Source organism: Scatophagus argus, chromosome 4 (assembly GCF_020382885.2).
Source record: "Scatophagus argus isolate fScaArg1 chromosome 4, fScaArg1.pri, whole genome shotgun sequence".
NCBI lineage: Eukaryota > Metazoa > Chordata > Actinopteri > Scatophagidae > Scatophagus > Scatophagus argus.
In genome coordinates, this window is record NC_058496.1 from 9998573 (window position 1) to 10016179 (window position 17607).

Genomic DNA, 17607 nt, shown 5'->3' on the forward strand with positions numbered 1-17607 from the left:
GTAAATGGATATTAGGCTTGAGCTACCCTGATTTGAATATTGAAACCTTGTCTGGCTGCCTGAACGAAAGAAAAATGAAGTTTGTCCCTGTTTGCACAAACAAATTGTGGCTCCTGTGCACCTCCAGCCCTGAGCTGCAGCTGCTGCCAGAAAAATACAAGTAAAATGATGGTAACCTGTCAAATTGTGACTCATAATCATTGAGCACACACAAATTTAATAGAGGACAGAAACATTTGTAATGTTATGCTATATAAACACCATCTATTCCCTTAAATTGTGGTCAGCATTGCACCAAATCTTTCAAAGCAGCACCAGCTTGTTGACAACCCAGTGAATTGAACAGAGTTGAGAGTGAACGTTGCTCCTAGCAGCACCTCATCTCATCTTGAATCGCCTTCAGAAGCAGTTGTCAGCTGCCTCGGCCCTGTTGCCTGAACCCAAAAGACCAAAAACACTCACTGCATGTTGAACTAACTGTCTCGCTGGTCCTCTTCATGTACCCAATCAATGATTTACAAAACAGCTTAAAGTGCACTGAGTGAAAAAGAAGGAGAAAGACAGGGGGAGGTTGTTTCTGTTTCTTTCCGTTGCACATGCATGTATACCTGCACGCTTGTGTCTCGGAGTGCACAAAAGTGTGTTAAACTCCATGTACACATCTGAGAACAATTTCAGGTGCAAGATGGTGAAAGTGCATCAATGCTTTTTGCTGTATGCCTATGTGTCTGCACACTATAAGGAAATGGACATTTATATTTCTAGCTGACTGCATTTTCCAGGGCTTTCTTTAATGGCTTTGTGTTCCGGTGCTGAGCTGCTCCTTTCTACATATTTCATGACATCCTGTGCTCCTCATGCTAACAGAGCACTTCTCCTCTTTCCACCGTACAGAGACTTCCATCTCTTATTTTATCTGCTTATTTTCTTTTTCTTTGCGTTGTCGATGTCTGTCCTTTTTTATTTTGCCCCGTTTATTTTGAATGAGATGCCAAACACAGAACTGGATTGAATGCTTTGTTTAAATCATGTGATAATACTGTCCTCAAATTGTGCGTCACGACTGAATAGGTTGCTTAACATGAGTCTGCGATGCCCTTATTTCCTTTAACCCTCCTCTGAGGCGTCAGTTCCTGACTTTGCATAAAACATGGGCACATTAGCAAGGTCCCCATGGGGCACAATGTTTGGCACCATGTGGATTATCCTGACTAAAGTAGACTTTGAAATATAATTTTTAAGCAATTTTGCTTGAAAAGTGGATGAATATTTTTGACTCGAATGGCTTACTGTGAGAGAAAAAATAAAAAGAAGGCAGTTGTGTTTGTATAGCACCTTTCAACAACAAGTTAATTCACACCGTTTTGCAGAAAACATTAACATTAAGAGGACATTAAGACAAGATATAAAAGAGACACAAGGTTATATAACAATGTACGTACACATTAAGAGTAAAATAAAATGGAATAGAATAAAAATTAGCTAAAATTAAATCAAGTGTGAGATCCCATCCATCCATGGGAGCTGGAGCCTATCCCAGCTGACTACAGGCAGGGTTCACCCTGGACTGGTCACCAGTAGCCAATTAACCTAATGTGCATGTTTTTGGTATTGTGGGAGGAAGCCGGAGAACCCAGAGAAAACCCACGCAACCCATGCAAACTCCACATAGAAGGGCCCAGACCGGGATTCAAACCTGGAACCCTCTTGCTAAGAGGCAACAGTGCTAACCACTGCACCACCGTGTCGCCCAGTGTGAGATCCCAATGAATGTAATTCAATAAAGGGCAGTGCAAACAATAAAGTTTTAAAAGAACTGCCAAAGTGTTAGCGCAGATCTCAAGTTTTCTAGGAGAACTGGTAAAAATCTCAATGCTAGAGAAGTGATGTAATAGCTGCTTTGTGAGTTGCAGACCAGTGTGAGCTTCAAAACAAAAAACACAAAAACAAACAAACAAAAAAAATCACAATTGAAGCACACCACACACACCATGCTTTATCCACCAAACATTTTCAGATAACTTGACATAATCAGGCTGGCATCCTAGGATGTTTGTTCATATACAATACTTTGATCATTCACATGACTAATAAATAACCAACCTTTCAACCCCATTTTAAAGAGGCAATAAAAAGTTTTAAAAGCACAAAAATATATATAGAAGAATATAGAACCCAAAAACACCAATTCAGAGGCAGTAGATGAGTGTCCAGAATAATTTAAACAGGCAGGGGTGAAAAATAAAACAGGCAGGCAGGCAGCTCAGCTAAACAAACTCAAGAGGGGTAGGAAAAAAATCTTCCAAACTAGTTATGAAAGCCAACACAATCCATCAGAGAGAAGGTGGAGCTGGCCGGTTTAATGAAAGAGTTACTGGTGAGTTTAATGAGATCCAGAGTGGGGAAGCTCAGGTGAGGGAGCAGATGGGAGTAACGTAAAGCAAAGCACCTTATGGAAATGTCAAGAAGAGGAGGAAGGTTTCTTCTGTTCTGAATAAGAAAATGTGAAGGGAAACATATGTGCACGTACGTTTGTGTATCAGGAATCTGTTTTCTCTATCAATAACGTTATCTGTCTCAGGTTCTGGGTCACGAGAAGTGACAAGAGCCGACAGCAGAGCATAATTATCTTTATAGTTGTTTACTGTTTTACAGTTGTTTACTGTGACTCTAAGAATAGGATGACAGGAGAATATAAGTCGGGTGGAGGCTGTGTGTGGCTGTGTGTGTGTGCAAGTGAGTGTGTCTGCTGTGTGTGTCTACCGCCTGGAGGGTTGAACGTGTGCAGCCTGCTGCTCTCATGTTCGGTGGTAATGTTAAGTCAGACCTGCTGCAGCAGAGACACGCCAAGATCAAAACACGGTGACCTCCGCCTCTGCCTTTCAGCTCCTCTCCCCACTCTTTTTCTTCTCATCCTCCCATCTGTGCTTCTCCTCTTTCCCTCACTCGTCTCCTCCGAGCCCACTGCTCTCTCTTTCACCCCACTTATTCTCTGCTCCATTTTCGGCTTCGTACTTACTCTTCTGACCACCTTTTATCACTTCCTATTTTTACATCTCATCTATATCATCTTCCTTTATCCCTCCTCTCTCTCTCTCTCTCTCTCTCTCTCCGTCCCTCCTTCTCTGTGACACATCATGTATAATTAAGCGAGATCACTGTTCTCCATGAGGCCAACATCAGTCAGCTGTCAGCGATGCGCTACACCACGAGTGTGTGTCTGTGAGGACATACGTGTATGTGTGTGTGTTTTGGAAGACAGGCAGGCCGTGGCTCACTTGCATGAAAGATTTACAAGCAGCCACTGAGCCAAAGTTTTGCAATTACGGACATTAATTCTCTGTACTTAGCGAGAAATGACCGCATGGCACCGAAATAGCTTGTGATAACTTGAAATATATCCTGCTGATTTCTCTGTTTTTATTCTTGTGGGAGTCACCTTATCAATACATGGCTATTACAGTCTATTTGAAGATGCTTATAGATAGCGGTATTGTTTTTCGCCGCATCCACCTTTTACTCAGTCAAGGAGAGGTGTGTGTGTTTGTGTGTGTAGCTGAGCTGGTGTTGGCCTATTATTTACGAGGTGTTTGCTCTCTCTGTGTGTGTATGAATGTATAGTGATGCTCAGGCAGTGCAATTGTTTCAGCTGGTAGGCATTCTTTGGAACGAGTTATAAATAGCATCAGTTTTCTATTCTTATCCTGCTCTCCGGAGCCGCTTTGATGCTCCTCCATAGATGACTAAAGAGTAACAATCCTTTTTCTGACTTTTGCTTACAAGTGAGAGGAAGAGGGAGCAGAGAGATGAGACAGTGGGATAGATGGGTGAGAGAGAGGGAAGGATGGAAACATCAAAAGAAAGAGAGATGGCTGATAAGACAAAATATAGGATGACATGGTCACATTACATGAACTGTAAGGATGAGGGTGTAGGAAGGAGTAGGAGAGCATGCGAGGTGGAGCAGCTGCAGGAAAAACAGATTAAGCAGATTAAAACATGAAACAGATTTGAAATGAGACTGGCAGACATGGACATATTTTTTGAAAAAGGAAGACAAGGTGGTAAAAAGAGGAAAGGCTAAACAGGGAGAAGGGTGAGTGTGAAAACTGTCTGATGGTTGAAAACAAATCTCTAAAGAAGTGTTTACATTTGTTTCATTTACATCTCATCACCTTTTGTCACTTCTCCACAAAGACACTGAGAAAAGCTTGATGCATTATCTGTAAAACTAATTTCACATGAAGTATATTAAACAAGAACAAGTTGCGACCATGTTAAAAAGGGTACATGAGATAAAGTTGTTTATGGTTTACGTAAATGGCTTGTAGTTTTTTCTCATTTTATCCTGGTGGTGGAATAACTTGCAGTACAACATCCGGAGCACACGGTTGGAGACACTGTCCATGCTCTGGTGCTGAGAATGTAGATTTAGACTTGGCTGTCCCAGTGGAAGATTTCCTCTCACAGCCAGTTTGACACAGAAACACACATATAAACAGAGCAGAGTGCAGATAAAGACAATACACAGCATCTCTGTAAATACACATCCCACAGCATGCAGCATTGTCGGCCAGACAGTTTGTTTAAGGCAGAGTGAACATCACTCTGTTCCACGTTATTGTCCTGCCGTCCACATGACCGTAATATGAAGTGATGCGATCAGTGTCGTTTGCTGCTGTGAGCGATGGCCATGTGATGACGCTTGTCGTTCATGTGTGATGGATTGCTCCTCTCCCCATTTTACATGCCAAGAAAGTCTGTTCAAAACACGTTATCCACTCAACATAAACTCCACGTTGAGTCCCGGATGCGTAAATTAAAAACAAACAATAAAACAAATGAAAACATATCTAACAGTAACACCACAGTTGCGCTTGTGTTTTCATGTGTTTTTTTTTTAACCAAACAGCAGGCTTCTGCACAGTCCTCCCCAACATCTCTGCTGCAGTTCATCAACATCTACATTTCTATCTTTATGGTAAAATTTAGATAAAGTGAAAACAGTAAATATGCGACTGCGATCTGTTAACGTTATGTATGACGAGTACATAATGTCCTGATTGTGTCCGTGTGATCACATTATCATCATCACCACCACCACCGTGTGAGTGTGCATATGTGGTGTATTAACTCCTCCTGCCAAGCGCGCACAGACTGAGACACACTTTGTGCCAAAAACATGCGAATACGTAAACAAACAAACAGACCGTTCACATTAACCCACAGGTTTCCACACACACAGCCTCTCTTTTCCCCGTCGTGGATTGTTTGTCTGTCTGCCGCAAAATTTTGAACATCCTGCAGTGCAAAGATAAGACAGCTGCTTCAGCTCAGCCACCATGTGCACACGCTCATAACAGCAGTGTCACAGTTACAGTCATGCCATCATCATCATCATCATCATCCCACTTTCTCTCATCTGCCATCCTGTGAGTTAGTGTTCGGCTGTTCGCAGAGCCCGAGCGATGAAGCTCCATTATAATAAAAACTGGTTCTGCTCCATACATTGATAATTTATGGCTTTACTTCGAAGCTTATTAGGCTGTGTGGCCAGCCATGAATGCGGGGGCACATGACAGGTTTTATATCATGTGTGTTAAGTTTTGTGCACGCCTTTGCTCCCATACATGTGTGTATGTGAGGGTCTCTGCACCAGTGATGATAAGGTAATTGGTTTGTCTCCTTCCACGCTGGGACAAGGTCACGATCATTGTTATGAGTGAAAGCTGATCACAGGGGAAGGTTATAAGTTCTGATATTGAAATAATTTAAACAGATTACAAGTGTATTTATAAATAACATAATTTAAAATATCACAGAGTGTTTCTCAGATTTATACTGACATCATCTGTTTGAACTTCATCCCATGTACAGTAAGGAAAAACACTCCTGATGTCCACATTTACTGAGGAAATGACCACTGATCACTTTTGATCACAACTGTAAGTTAGTAATGTTAAGATGATTACATTTAAAACAAAAGTAGCAAAATGCTTCATAATTTAAAGCAATTTGAACACAACATCAAAGGGCCAGGATATGAACTAAAAGGATACCAATCAGTGAAGAAGAGAGAGGGAATTTAAATTTTTTTGAAACAAGGCTATGGTGGCTCTGTCAGGATGCACAGGATCATTAAAGTCAATAGGATTCATTCTCTGGGGAACCTGAATGTCTGTACAGTTTTTTTTGTCAATCCTTCCCATAGTTGTTGAGCTATAAAGGTGGTGGACCAACCGACAATGCCTAAAAATGTCACTTGATTTGGATAACTTAATACTAAAAGGTGCGCTTTTTCAAAGAATATTGACTGCAGGAATATTTCCTTTTATTTTCTACAAAGGACGTCAGTCTGTCCATGTGCCAAGTCTGCAGCTCCAGGCGAAGGTCTGCTGTGGATCAGTGGTTGAAGAGATTAAACCCAGCATACTCTGTTTTGCAGCTCACAAGATCAATACTACATTGGAGCTGTGTGGGCTTCATTCTGATATATGACAATATGCCTCGTCTCTTCTTCTTCTCTTCTTCTCTACAGCTCTCGGTTTTCTCTTTCTGGTGCCAAACAAAGCTAGCTTGGATTTACTGCTGAAACATTTATTGATAAATGTGTGATGGTGGGAAGCTTATTAGAGAGGGGATTGTTGATGTTGAGGTCAAGCATCACTTTAGAAAGGCAGCTCCCTCGCTGGAAGTGTTTGATCTTCTGCTTCTCCCAATTTTGTAGTCAGCGTAGCATCAGAAGATCATTTGTATTTGCATCCTGTCTCTGCAGCTTACTTTTAAAATCTGTTCAAGATATACATGTTTCAAGATATTATTATCCCAGCTTTCCCCACTTTTCTTCTAGCATTCTAATCATTAAAATTATCAAAAACAATCTATTAGAACCAACTGAGCCACTTGGGAGTCAGTACAAACTCCATTTCATGCAATGGCATAACAACAAAGTCATGTTGTCTTGGGTTTGACTGGATCTTAAGGTAATAGAAAGATAAGAGATTCTGCGTTTCTGCATCCTGAGAAAGAGAAACAGATGACAGTCTTTAACTTGGTTCTTATCCCTGACTTTGATTGTCTGCATTGCTTTTCCCACATTCCACTTTCAGCACATTGATTTGTCTCTGTTGTATCCTGGTCAAGCCTCTGGATCGATCCATTTATTGGCTCGGGGGTTGAGTTTTGGGTGGCGAATACAAACTGGCTTTAAAAATATTGGCCCTATAAGAGGGCAGTATTGTCACACATGCACAAAAGCCTGCTTACACCCTTATTGTAATTGGCAAATAAATTGGCAGATTGCTCCACTAGCATCGTAAATCTCCATTTCCCTGGAGATTGGCTGCTTTGACAACAGAGAAAATCCATTAATTAGTGTAGCATTTGTCTTAAAGGCAGCCACGAGGTTTTTAAATTGATTTCTGTGGAGGTAAAGAGTGACATATCATTATCTTTAAAATCCCACTAGCCTCTCTCTCTCTTTGTGTGTGTGTCTATGTCTCCACTTCTTTACTCCCTCCCTGCATGTGCAGATAAAGAGTGGTTTAGTTCACACACAGGGATCGTAGGAATTTAACACTCCTTACCATTACAGAATTTCAGCTCAGCTAATTAGGTATACCATGTCATGCCAAAGTCGATAAGGACCAGTCATAATTGAACTGGCATGCATATTAATTAAACAACAAGCTGTGTTTAACTGGGCTATGGCACCCAGGGTCCTAGTGCTTGACTCACTGTGGTCACAGAGTCTCGATCAGAGGAAATCATACACCATAGGGCATCTGTGCTTTTCCCGAGTCATACAAAACAACCAAGAAAATCTGTCTTTACAGAGCCGGAATTACCATGCGTTCAAACAGAACATGAGGCAAATGTGAATGTCTGCATGAATTGAAGCGAAAAGTGCACTCAAACCCATTTCCTTGAAATAATGTTTATATGCAACTACAACTACAAATACATTTTAAAGGAAACTTAATGCACACGGAGCTATGTTTTTTATTAACGAAAAGAGGAAGTGTTGACATTATATTTCAATTGTTTTCTGCAATACAGTATCTTCTTGTAGTGAATGCAAGTTTATTAACGTTATACTTCATGGTTACGACTGGACACTGGCAGCACTAGATTAAGGTTAGGGAAAGCTCATTGTCTGATTTAATACAGAAAAAGTCCACAGTGGCCTGAAACACAACCTTCAACCAAAGTGCTTTTGTTTCAGAAACCCAGCTACAGATTGGACTCATTGTCTCTGAACATAATCCAGCGGTGATTATGATTGCCAGGACAATATCACTGGGAAAGCAATTTAATAATATATAAATCTAATTTCTAAGAGACAGGGTTGTCATGAGAGTTCAAAATGCTTCAATTTGAGCAAAGATTTTGAGTTTATCCTGGAGCTTTATGAATCTCTTTCATAATTGTACAGATGAATGGAATAGGTAGGGAGGCTGGAGAGAAATGACAGAATGAGTGACAGCTTCTGGTGAGCTCTGGGTTCACTCAGAGTCCTACAGATTGGCTGCTTGGTCCAAATAAACACAAAAGGTTGAGCGATCAGATCCATGCGAATGATGCAAGATTTGCTTTGCTGTCCCTTCTTCTTTGTGGGGCATTCAGCAGCTAAAAAACTGGATATTTCCCTCAGGAGTGGGTAGAGACCAAAACAGAGCTAAAAGAGAGTTCTTATTGTGTTATAGTCAGTCTGGGATAAACTTGAGTGTAGCAAAAATCATTGACTCCCTTGTTTCCCAACTCTGAAGGACCACCAATGCTACGATGAGTACAGTTCACACATAACTGATTTATTTTCTAATCAGTGGGAGGAATGGCATTCAGGGTTAGCATGGTGCAAAATAACAAAAAGAAAACAAAAAATTGAGCTCTCATCTACGAAGGTCACAACTTCCTGTTTTTGTGAATGTACAATAGAGGCGGGAATAAATAATTGACTGTATTTGCGTTTTTATACTCAGTATGCTGATGGTTTTCTGCTTTTTGCTCCTAGTCTGTGTCTGGACTGGGCTGGGTCTGAGGAGGTCGCTTTATCGAGAAAAAATTGCAGATGATGGATAGACACACTCGAAAGTACGCGTCTAAGTGCACTTTGCTTTTGCTAAACTGAATACGCTCTACACTACGGCTCTATTTAAAGTGTGTGCATGAGTCTGTGTGTTCAAGCGAGGCAGAGTGAAGAGCACTTTGCCGTCATTAGGTGAGATCATGTAGAGACAGGATGACCAGGTTAATTTTTAATGCCCAGCCTTTGGATATATAAAATATGTATTCAGCCCTTGTTGGACATGACATAGACTCTTTATATCTCTCTTCCTCTCTGCCTTGCACAGCTATTTAGTCTCACTTTTATCCACTCTTTTTTTTTAGCTCTGGCTTTGCCTCCTCTATCTTTCAGTCTCCTGGCATGTTTGGCCCTGGTTCACTCATTGTCTTGTCTGTTTCCCTCTCTTCTTTCTTGGCGTCAGTCCGCCTCTCTTTCTGCCCACGAGTATCTGCCCTGAGATCCAGACAGAAAGACAGACAGACAGAGAATGAGGGTCTTTGATGATCTGACTAGAAAAAACTTGCCGTGTGGCTGTTTTCATTCTGTTTTTTCTGTTTTATTTCTCCCATGGTGTGTGTCTCAGTTTGCTCTTCAGGTTTACCATCTTAGTAACTCAGCTGTTACAGATCAACTGAAAACCCTAAAGAGATGCAGACAAACAGGCAAACAGAAGGACACGCAACTATTGACTTTCTTCCACACACTCGCACAGGTCAGCATGAAAACAATCACAGCTATGCCTACAGGGACACATACTCGATTTACAGTTTACTCTTGTTTCACAGTGATATAGCAGTAAACCTGAAGCAAACAGCAGGAACACGTCTCAGAGATCACTGACAGCCGGTTGTTGCCAAGTAAGAAAGGTCACAGAGGCCTCCACCTCACTGTGTTGCTCTTACATACAGTGTTGTTTTGTTTTTGTCCTCAAATCTCCTCAAAGACTCCTTTAAACATCTCCAAATCATACAGGCTATTAATTTCACGTGTAGATATAAAAACAAAGACATTATGATTTAACCAGTATACATTTTGAATGGTTTTACTGACCATCACCAATTAGCCTAATGTGATGAGAGGTCTCCAGAGGTTGTGTTTCTACCTCCCTGCACCTCCAGTTCCTGCACCAAGCTAGCTGACATGTTCAGTCCAGTCTGCCTGCAGAATATTTGCATTCCTGAGCATTACTGTGATTAGTAACTATAATAAATCATGATACGGTAGCTACGCTGTTTGTGTCTGGCAACAACAGTAAAAAGAGCTTAACAGCTGGGAATGGTGGTTAGTTAAACATTGATATGATAATGTACGCTGTGTAGCGTGTTTGTGTGGTTAGCCTACATATGAACTCCTTCTGTGTATTGCCTACAGTCTTTTATTTTTAATTCTTCTTCATTGTTCGTTGCATTGACCTCAAATTGTTGGCTGCTTTAAAACAGTGTGTGCTTTACGCATTTACTGAAATGATGTTTGATTGTTGTGTAACATAAAGCTGCTCTGTTAATGCTGGTATTGTGGACAGTCAGGCCCGCAGCAGCTGTGTTCTTTCTACTCACCGGGCTGTTTTCTGTTTTCATTATTTTTGAGCTGTTGCTGTGCCATTTTACAGGAATTATTTTGTTTTGTGGCTGTGTCTGTCAACTCCTAGGCTTACCATATACTGCAGTTACCGCACAGAACAGATTGTTCACTGAAAAACAGAACATGATTCACCAAGAAATGTATTTAAAAAGGTTCCCTCGCTGAGAGATGCCAGTGCTTACCAAACACAACATATGGACAGGAATTCACATATAAGACAGAGTAACATGACCGAGGACGAGAAGTGACAGACGCACAGGCCACAGATAACAACTGAGCGAGGCAAGACGACAAGAAGCAGCTTCATACTGAATACCTTGAATTTCCCTCAGGATCAATAAAGTATCTATCTATCTATCTATCTATCTATCTATCTATCTATCTATCTATCTATCTATCTATCTATCTATCTATCTATCTACTGCAGTCACAAGTCACAATAAGCTCTTTTTTGTATTCTTGAAATAAAGGGTTGACGTTTGCTGCATGACTTGTGCTTCTTGATACCTTTTGTACAAAACACCTGTACAATTTAATACATATTGTCTGCATATATATCTCACAGTGATAGGCTTAATCAGTATTGTGTAAATTTGTTTGGCCATTGCGTCAGTGAACACACACTTGTATGTATTTGTTCCACACTGCAGGTCTAAGAAAATGTTTTGTTTTAGGTTTTTTCTCCTTTCTGCCATTGGGGCACATGCAACGTAAAGGAAGAACAGTTGGCTTTAAGAGATATGGAGAACAGAACTAAGAAAGACCAATTGGTTGCAGTGACTTGAAGCATCTTCACCAAATGTAGGCCCATGAAGATACCAGAGAAAACAGGAAGTGGAGACAATTTAGTGGTGGAGAAAAGCCAGCAGGTGGAAGATAAAAACTCTCAATTAAATCTTCACAAACATCCTGAGGATCCTGGGGATGATGGGGGAGATGGGGGTCACACAGATAAGGTGACAGGATTTCGGTGAACAATCCCAGTGATGACCAGTTGGAAGAAGACAGAATCAGATGTGATTTAGGAATTTGTAGGGAGGTGAAGAAATAGCAGAAAAACTGCAGTTTACTTGATGTGTTCATTTTTCTTTCACTGTAAATACTGAACATGGCTGAACATTAGTATGCATGTGAACGTATTGGATAGCTGAGGCTCAAGGTCTTTAGTTTGACAGACAGCAGTGTCCTTCCACTATGACCACTCAACTGCAATTTATCTGCTGTCAATCACCTACCCTATGGCACGCATCAGCTGCAAATGCCCCCACATAGAATTAGCAAGCAAAGCTACTGACCTCAGCTTATGTCGTTAGCTTTCTTGCTGAAGAAGACCAAAAGACACCAACCGCTGCTGATGTGGAAGCCATTTGACAAAAGAGAAAACAACAGAAATGTCAGACGTGTCTCTCACTCATTTTGAGTCATTTTCAGTTCACGGTGTGTAAAATGCTTCACAGTCAATAAAAAACAACCAGGACAAGTGGCTCCTCAGTTTAACATGCCTCTAGGACAAACCAGCCATGATAAGACTTTGCTCATGCAGTCAGATTTATAAGAGGAGCGATCAGTTGTCATGGAGGAGACCTCATGATTTCATGGCCTACTGACTCATTAATGTTGATTGACGCTTTTACACGTTTTTCTGACAAGATGTGGCCAATGAGATAGCAGTGGCCCTGTGTGTGTGTGTGTGTGTTTGCGCGTGCATGTTTATGTGGATGCTGACGTGTGTCTCTGGTCGTGAGTAAATCACAACAAGGGCAAACAGGCGATTTCCTACTGAATCAATCAGTCCTGCTTAACTGAGCACAGAATCCACCTCCGTCAGCAGGTTATTGAGCATTTATAGGACACACACACACACATGCACACACATCATCATCATCATAAGAGTTGAGGGGACCTGTGATGCATATAATATGACAAAATGGCAATCCAAGAATATTGACAGGTTTAGTCAGTAGGTGCATAGGGAGATGCAATAGATACACAATCAGCATCCATGCAAATATTAAGATTTATGTGTGCGCATGCACATGTAGTCAGACCTTACATACATATAAAAGTGATGTTGCTCAGGTACATATATTTTTGCATGAAGATCTGTGTGTGTGTATCCATATGTGATGAGTAGATATTGACCCAGGAGCTGGCAATAAATACAGAGTGATTATTGATCTCTCTGTGTCTGAGCTGTGTTTATGAACTGCTTATGGACTGTATTTACTGGCATGTTAGGAAGCTGGAGTTTGACCACAGTGGAATATCATCACCAAGGGGGAACCAAAAAGTCGCTGACACATTTGTGACACATATGATTTACCCTGATAAAACTATGTGTACATCACAGAAGTATTACCCAAGAAGCGGTTGTTTGCTCTGATTATGGCACAGTGATGCCGCTGGCAGGTTTATGGGATTTATGGATGGAATGATGGCTCTGATGAAAGTACTGCTTACTGATCAATGTGGATTTAAGTTTTAATGTGTTTTTTGTCTTCACAGAGAGACACCAAAGGCCAGTTCCTGTTGGACCATGTGTGCAACCACTACAACCTACTCGAGAAAGACTACTTTGGTATTCGATATGTGGACCCTGAGAAACAGAGGGTAACTGTCGCAACTGAAAGCTTTCCGCCACTAACAGCTGCTTTCATCTGTCAGTCATTTATGATTAATAGATGAGTTGTTTACTTGATTCACTGTGTTTAAAATAGGAAAACGCAGCAGCCCAAAACACAAAAATATGGAGTTTAAAATGAGATAAACAGAAAAGAGCATAATCTCAAATTTAAGGAGCTCAAATCAGCCATTGTTTGGTTGACAACTCCTAGACATTTTGCTTATATACAACTAATTTACTACAGCAAATAACGACTGTCTGGATTATGGTCAGAGCTAATGTTTATTTGACTGAAAGACACATTGCATTTATGTAATTTCCCATCCTGTGATCAATAAAGTATATCTATCCATCTGTCTATCTATGTGCCACACCAGAGTCACAAAAAAGAGGTTAGGGCAGGATTCTGACACCGGAAACCTGTCCAGAGTTCAGACTCCAGTCTGTGGTTAAGTTTAGGAAACACAAGTGGTTTAAATAGGGTTAGTGAAACATAGTTTTTAGCTAAATGTTTTGGAAATCAAGAGAAATATGTGGTCAGTTTTATTTGTATGATTTTACTGATATGTTCTGTATATACATTTTGCCACTTGCCACGTACATTAATTAGTAACATTTCCTATTATATAAAAAAACGTAAAATTGTTGGGATCACATATCCCTTGCAAATGTATATGCTGTTGCAAAGTAGTTATATACAAGCATAATTGCAAAATTTGTAGAATTTCCTTTCATAGATTTGTACACCTGGGTAATTTGTATTATCCCTTCATGTTGCTTTGCCTCTGAAGTAGAATCTACTTTGATATCTCTTAATATTTATAGTTCATTCAAATGTTTCCTCATAAAAAAAATGTTTGGCACTAGATGAACAAAAAATGAAGGAACTGATGATCACACTTACTAACAGGAAACAGCTCCTCTGAGTCAGCATGGCCAAAATGGGATTGTTGGATAGAATCAGGAGGCAGTCAGTACATGATATTACAAGTTCAAGTGACAGATAATAACAAGACCAGTCTCCATATTTCAAGCAGCCCACACACACAGATGCTTTGTCCCAACAGAAGCTCAGCTTGCCTCTAGTTGCATTTAAAATGCAAAGTGAGACAGGAATAATAACAAGCACGTACCAGCAGGAGGTGTTACAGCAAAGAAAGCACAAGTTTCATAGAGAACAGTAAAGTCTGCAACAGAAGGAAGACTCTGATGCCATGTGCCATACAAATTAAAACAACAGTCCAAAACTACTGCGAAGTAACTGAATCAACCAGCGTAACATTAGTGAAGTTGTTTTATCTTACTGGGTGCAGTTATTACACCCACTTCAAGCTATAATAGATTTAGAAAAATGCCTCAATATGCCAAAGGGATGGAGGGCAGTAATTAAATGTTCATACTCTGGAGTATAGAGAGGTCACCTCTTCTGCATCATGAGCACTAAGAAATCACAACACACAGTTTTAAAGTTAACATTTGTGTTCTTTCTCTCTCTCTCAGCACTGGCTGGAGCCCAATAAGCCCGTGGTGAGGCAGATGAAGTGTAAGTGTCGCTTCAGCTCCCTTTATGTTTTTTCTGTGTGTTCTGTCAGTGTGAAATGCATGGATGTGCATGTGTGTACACATCCTTGACTGTGTACTTGTGAGGACACGCCTTACTGATGGGGACAAAATGCAAGTCCTCGCAGCATAAATCATGAAATATTAGGGTGAAGACTTGCTTTAAGGTTGGACTGAGGTTAGAGTTGGGTTAAGGTAAGGTTAGGATTAGGTAAGTAATGTTTATTGTTGTGGTTAGTTGGTGGTTAAGCTTCCAGAAAATGAATGTAAGTCTATGTAATGTCACTGAAAGTGATGGAAACATCACTGTGTGTGTGTGTGTGCGCGCGTGCGCATGTGTGTGTGTTCATCTTTGTTATTGCCTTGCATGCAAGTCTGCAGTTGTCTCCCCAGAGCTGCTTCAGTGTGAGAGGGTCAAGCTCTCTAACAAACAGACATCACCACAGGGACTCGTACACACACAACCTCACGGCAGCACACACACACACACACACATAAACAAATATATTTGTTTTTCATAAGGGACAAAAATTTTCTCAGATACAAGTTTTAGCGCTTTGTCACCAGGATTATCCCCTGGACACATTGCTCACATTACCATTTGCAATGAGTAGTGACAGAGCCAGACAATGTCAGACAGTGACTTTTTCTCAGAAACACCACAGGGAGACAAACAGAGACATAATAAAGACAGACAAAGTGACAAGAGCAGAGAGTCAGAAAGCCCAAACAGGAAATAAACTAACACACAAAGGAAAACACACAGAGGTGGAAGTGGAGCACAAGGTGAAGACTCAATTGGCCAACAATTCAACAGACCTGACTCTGATTCAGTGGTTTATTTCAAGTAGGTTGTGGGAGCTGAGCCCAACACCCTCATGCTTCTTGCTCACATTTTTTCATTTGTTCCTGCTGAAAAAACGAAACAAAAAACTACTTCAGGGATATGAGCAAATTCACTGACTGCTTTAGTCCCAGGATTCATCTACTCTGCAGCACACCAATTTTCCTGCATTTGGTTTTCCTTTCTCTCCTCATGTTAACCTAATAATCGACTCATATTATATAAGACTCGTCTTTTTTATGTTCTGCAAGCAGTCAACAGTGGTGGAAGAAGTACTCAGATATTCACTTAGTAAGTTGAAACAGCAATACCACAGTGTAAAAATAGTCATTTGGAAGAAAAAAAAATCTTCCAAGAGTTTAAGTACCATCAATGCAGAATAGCACATTTCAATATCATATATATGATAAAATTGGTTTATAATTAGCATCACTAAACCTCTCATGTTGCAGATGATAAAGGTGGGACCAATATACTGCAGTTTAATCTAATATGTTAGAATTTGTTAGTTGGTTTTTATTTTGTTTTAATAACATCCATCTATGAAATAACTACTAACTATTTTTTGAATTATTTTACTTCATTTATTTACTTTTATTTCACCACCACACAGCCAATGAGAAAATGACAACCATTCCACTGTCAAGTATTGACGCTTTAAGGCATTAGGCAGTTCATGTTCCAGTGAAACGTGAGAGAGACTTTATTTCTACAAGCAAACAAGGAAAATAATTCCACCTTTGCTTCATCAGATAATGACACAGGTTTGACTTTGGGCGACCAAAGAGGGCTTTGTTTGGGAGACAAAATCGAGAAGATTTTACATGGTATCCTCTTTCACATTTTTGCCCAAACTGCCTTGGTCTTTCATTCTAATGAGCTGATTCCAAATTTAGATGTTGTTGATTTTAGATAGTTGGAAAAATATTCCTGTCAAGCTTCTGATGAAACAGATTCTTTGCTGCAGAATTTCTAAGCGTTGATCTACATTTCACTGCGTGGTCAGCAAAAACACTTCTCTATCTGAAGTTCGCCCACCCTTTTAATGACTGTCCTGTTCTCTCTGTACCACCGCAAATTAACAAAGGAGCTATTAGCAGTGCTTTATCAGAACATGTGCGAGAGGGCAGGAGGGAGGATGAGGACATGAGTGAAAAGTAGAATGAGAGATGGAGGAGGAGAGAAGAAGAAGAGGAAAAGAGTGATTAAGAGGAAATGTTTGAGGCGGCTAATTCAGAAGGGAGAGGGAGGAGACGGGGATAGATAATGCAGCTATAGAAAGAAGTCAGATTTGGGAAGAAAGTAGGGAGAAAAGAAAGGATTGAAAATTGAGATGTGTAAAGCCGACAGAATGAAAGAAAGAAGAAGAGGTAGGAGAGAAGGAAGGAGGACGAGTGGTGAATACTCGCACCGACACGTCAGTTCTCCCTATGACAGGATTTAGGATGTGTGGCTTGTGTTGTATTTTCTCTCTGTGCGTCTCCACTTGTGTGCACATGCGTCACATTTAGTGTGTGTGTGTGTGTGTGTGTATGTGTGTGCGTGTGTGCATACCATTCGTCTAACATCTTAAAAAAAAAAAGAAAAATCTTCGTCCCATAAGCCTCAGAAAAAAGAGGCAGCTCAAATTCTTTGGGAGCGAGTGGGAGGATTGCATCTTTCATATTGCTCAGCATGTATTATGTAGATGTGTGCTGTTTTTCATGGCTCAATAATACCACAGAGAAGCCTGCCGTTAAAGACAGAGCAGTGAGGGCAGATTTCTGGTCCTGTGTTAGATGATTCTCACTGTCTTCTCACAGCGAGAAGGTTTCAGGTTTGAATCCCGGTCTGGGCCCTTCTGCACAGTTTGCATGTTCTCCCTGTGCCTGCGTGGGTTTCCTCCAGGTGCTCTGGCTTCCTCTCAAAATCCCCAAAACATGCACATTAGGT

The 17607-nt window shown here is 40.6% G+C and overlaps 1 protein-coding gene across 1 annotated transcript in view; it reads left to right on the forward strand.

Annotated features, from left to right (window-relative positions):
* The window catches only part of frmd3 (FERM domain containing 3), a 50560-nt gene that overhangs the window by 2027 nt on the left and 30926 nt on the right, over nt 1–17607 (forward strand). Inside the window, exons 2-3 of the mRNA XM_046387618.1 lie at nt 13154–13258; nt 14772–14814. Coding sequence (XP_046243574.1) covers nt 13154–13258; nt 14772–14814 — 148 coding nt within the window. The remainder of the gene's footprint in view (nt 1–13153; nt 13259–14771; nt 14815–17607) is intronic.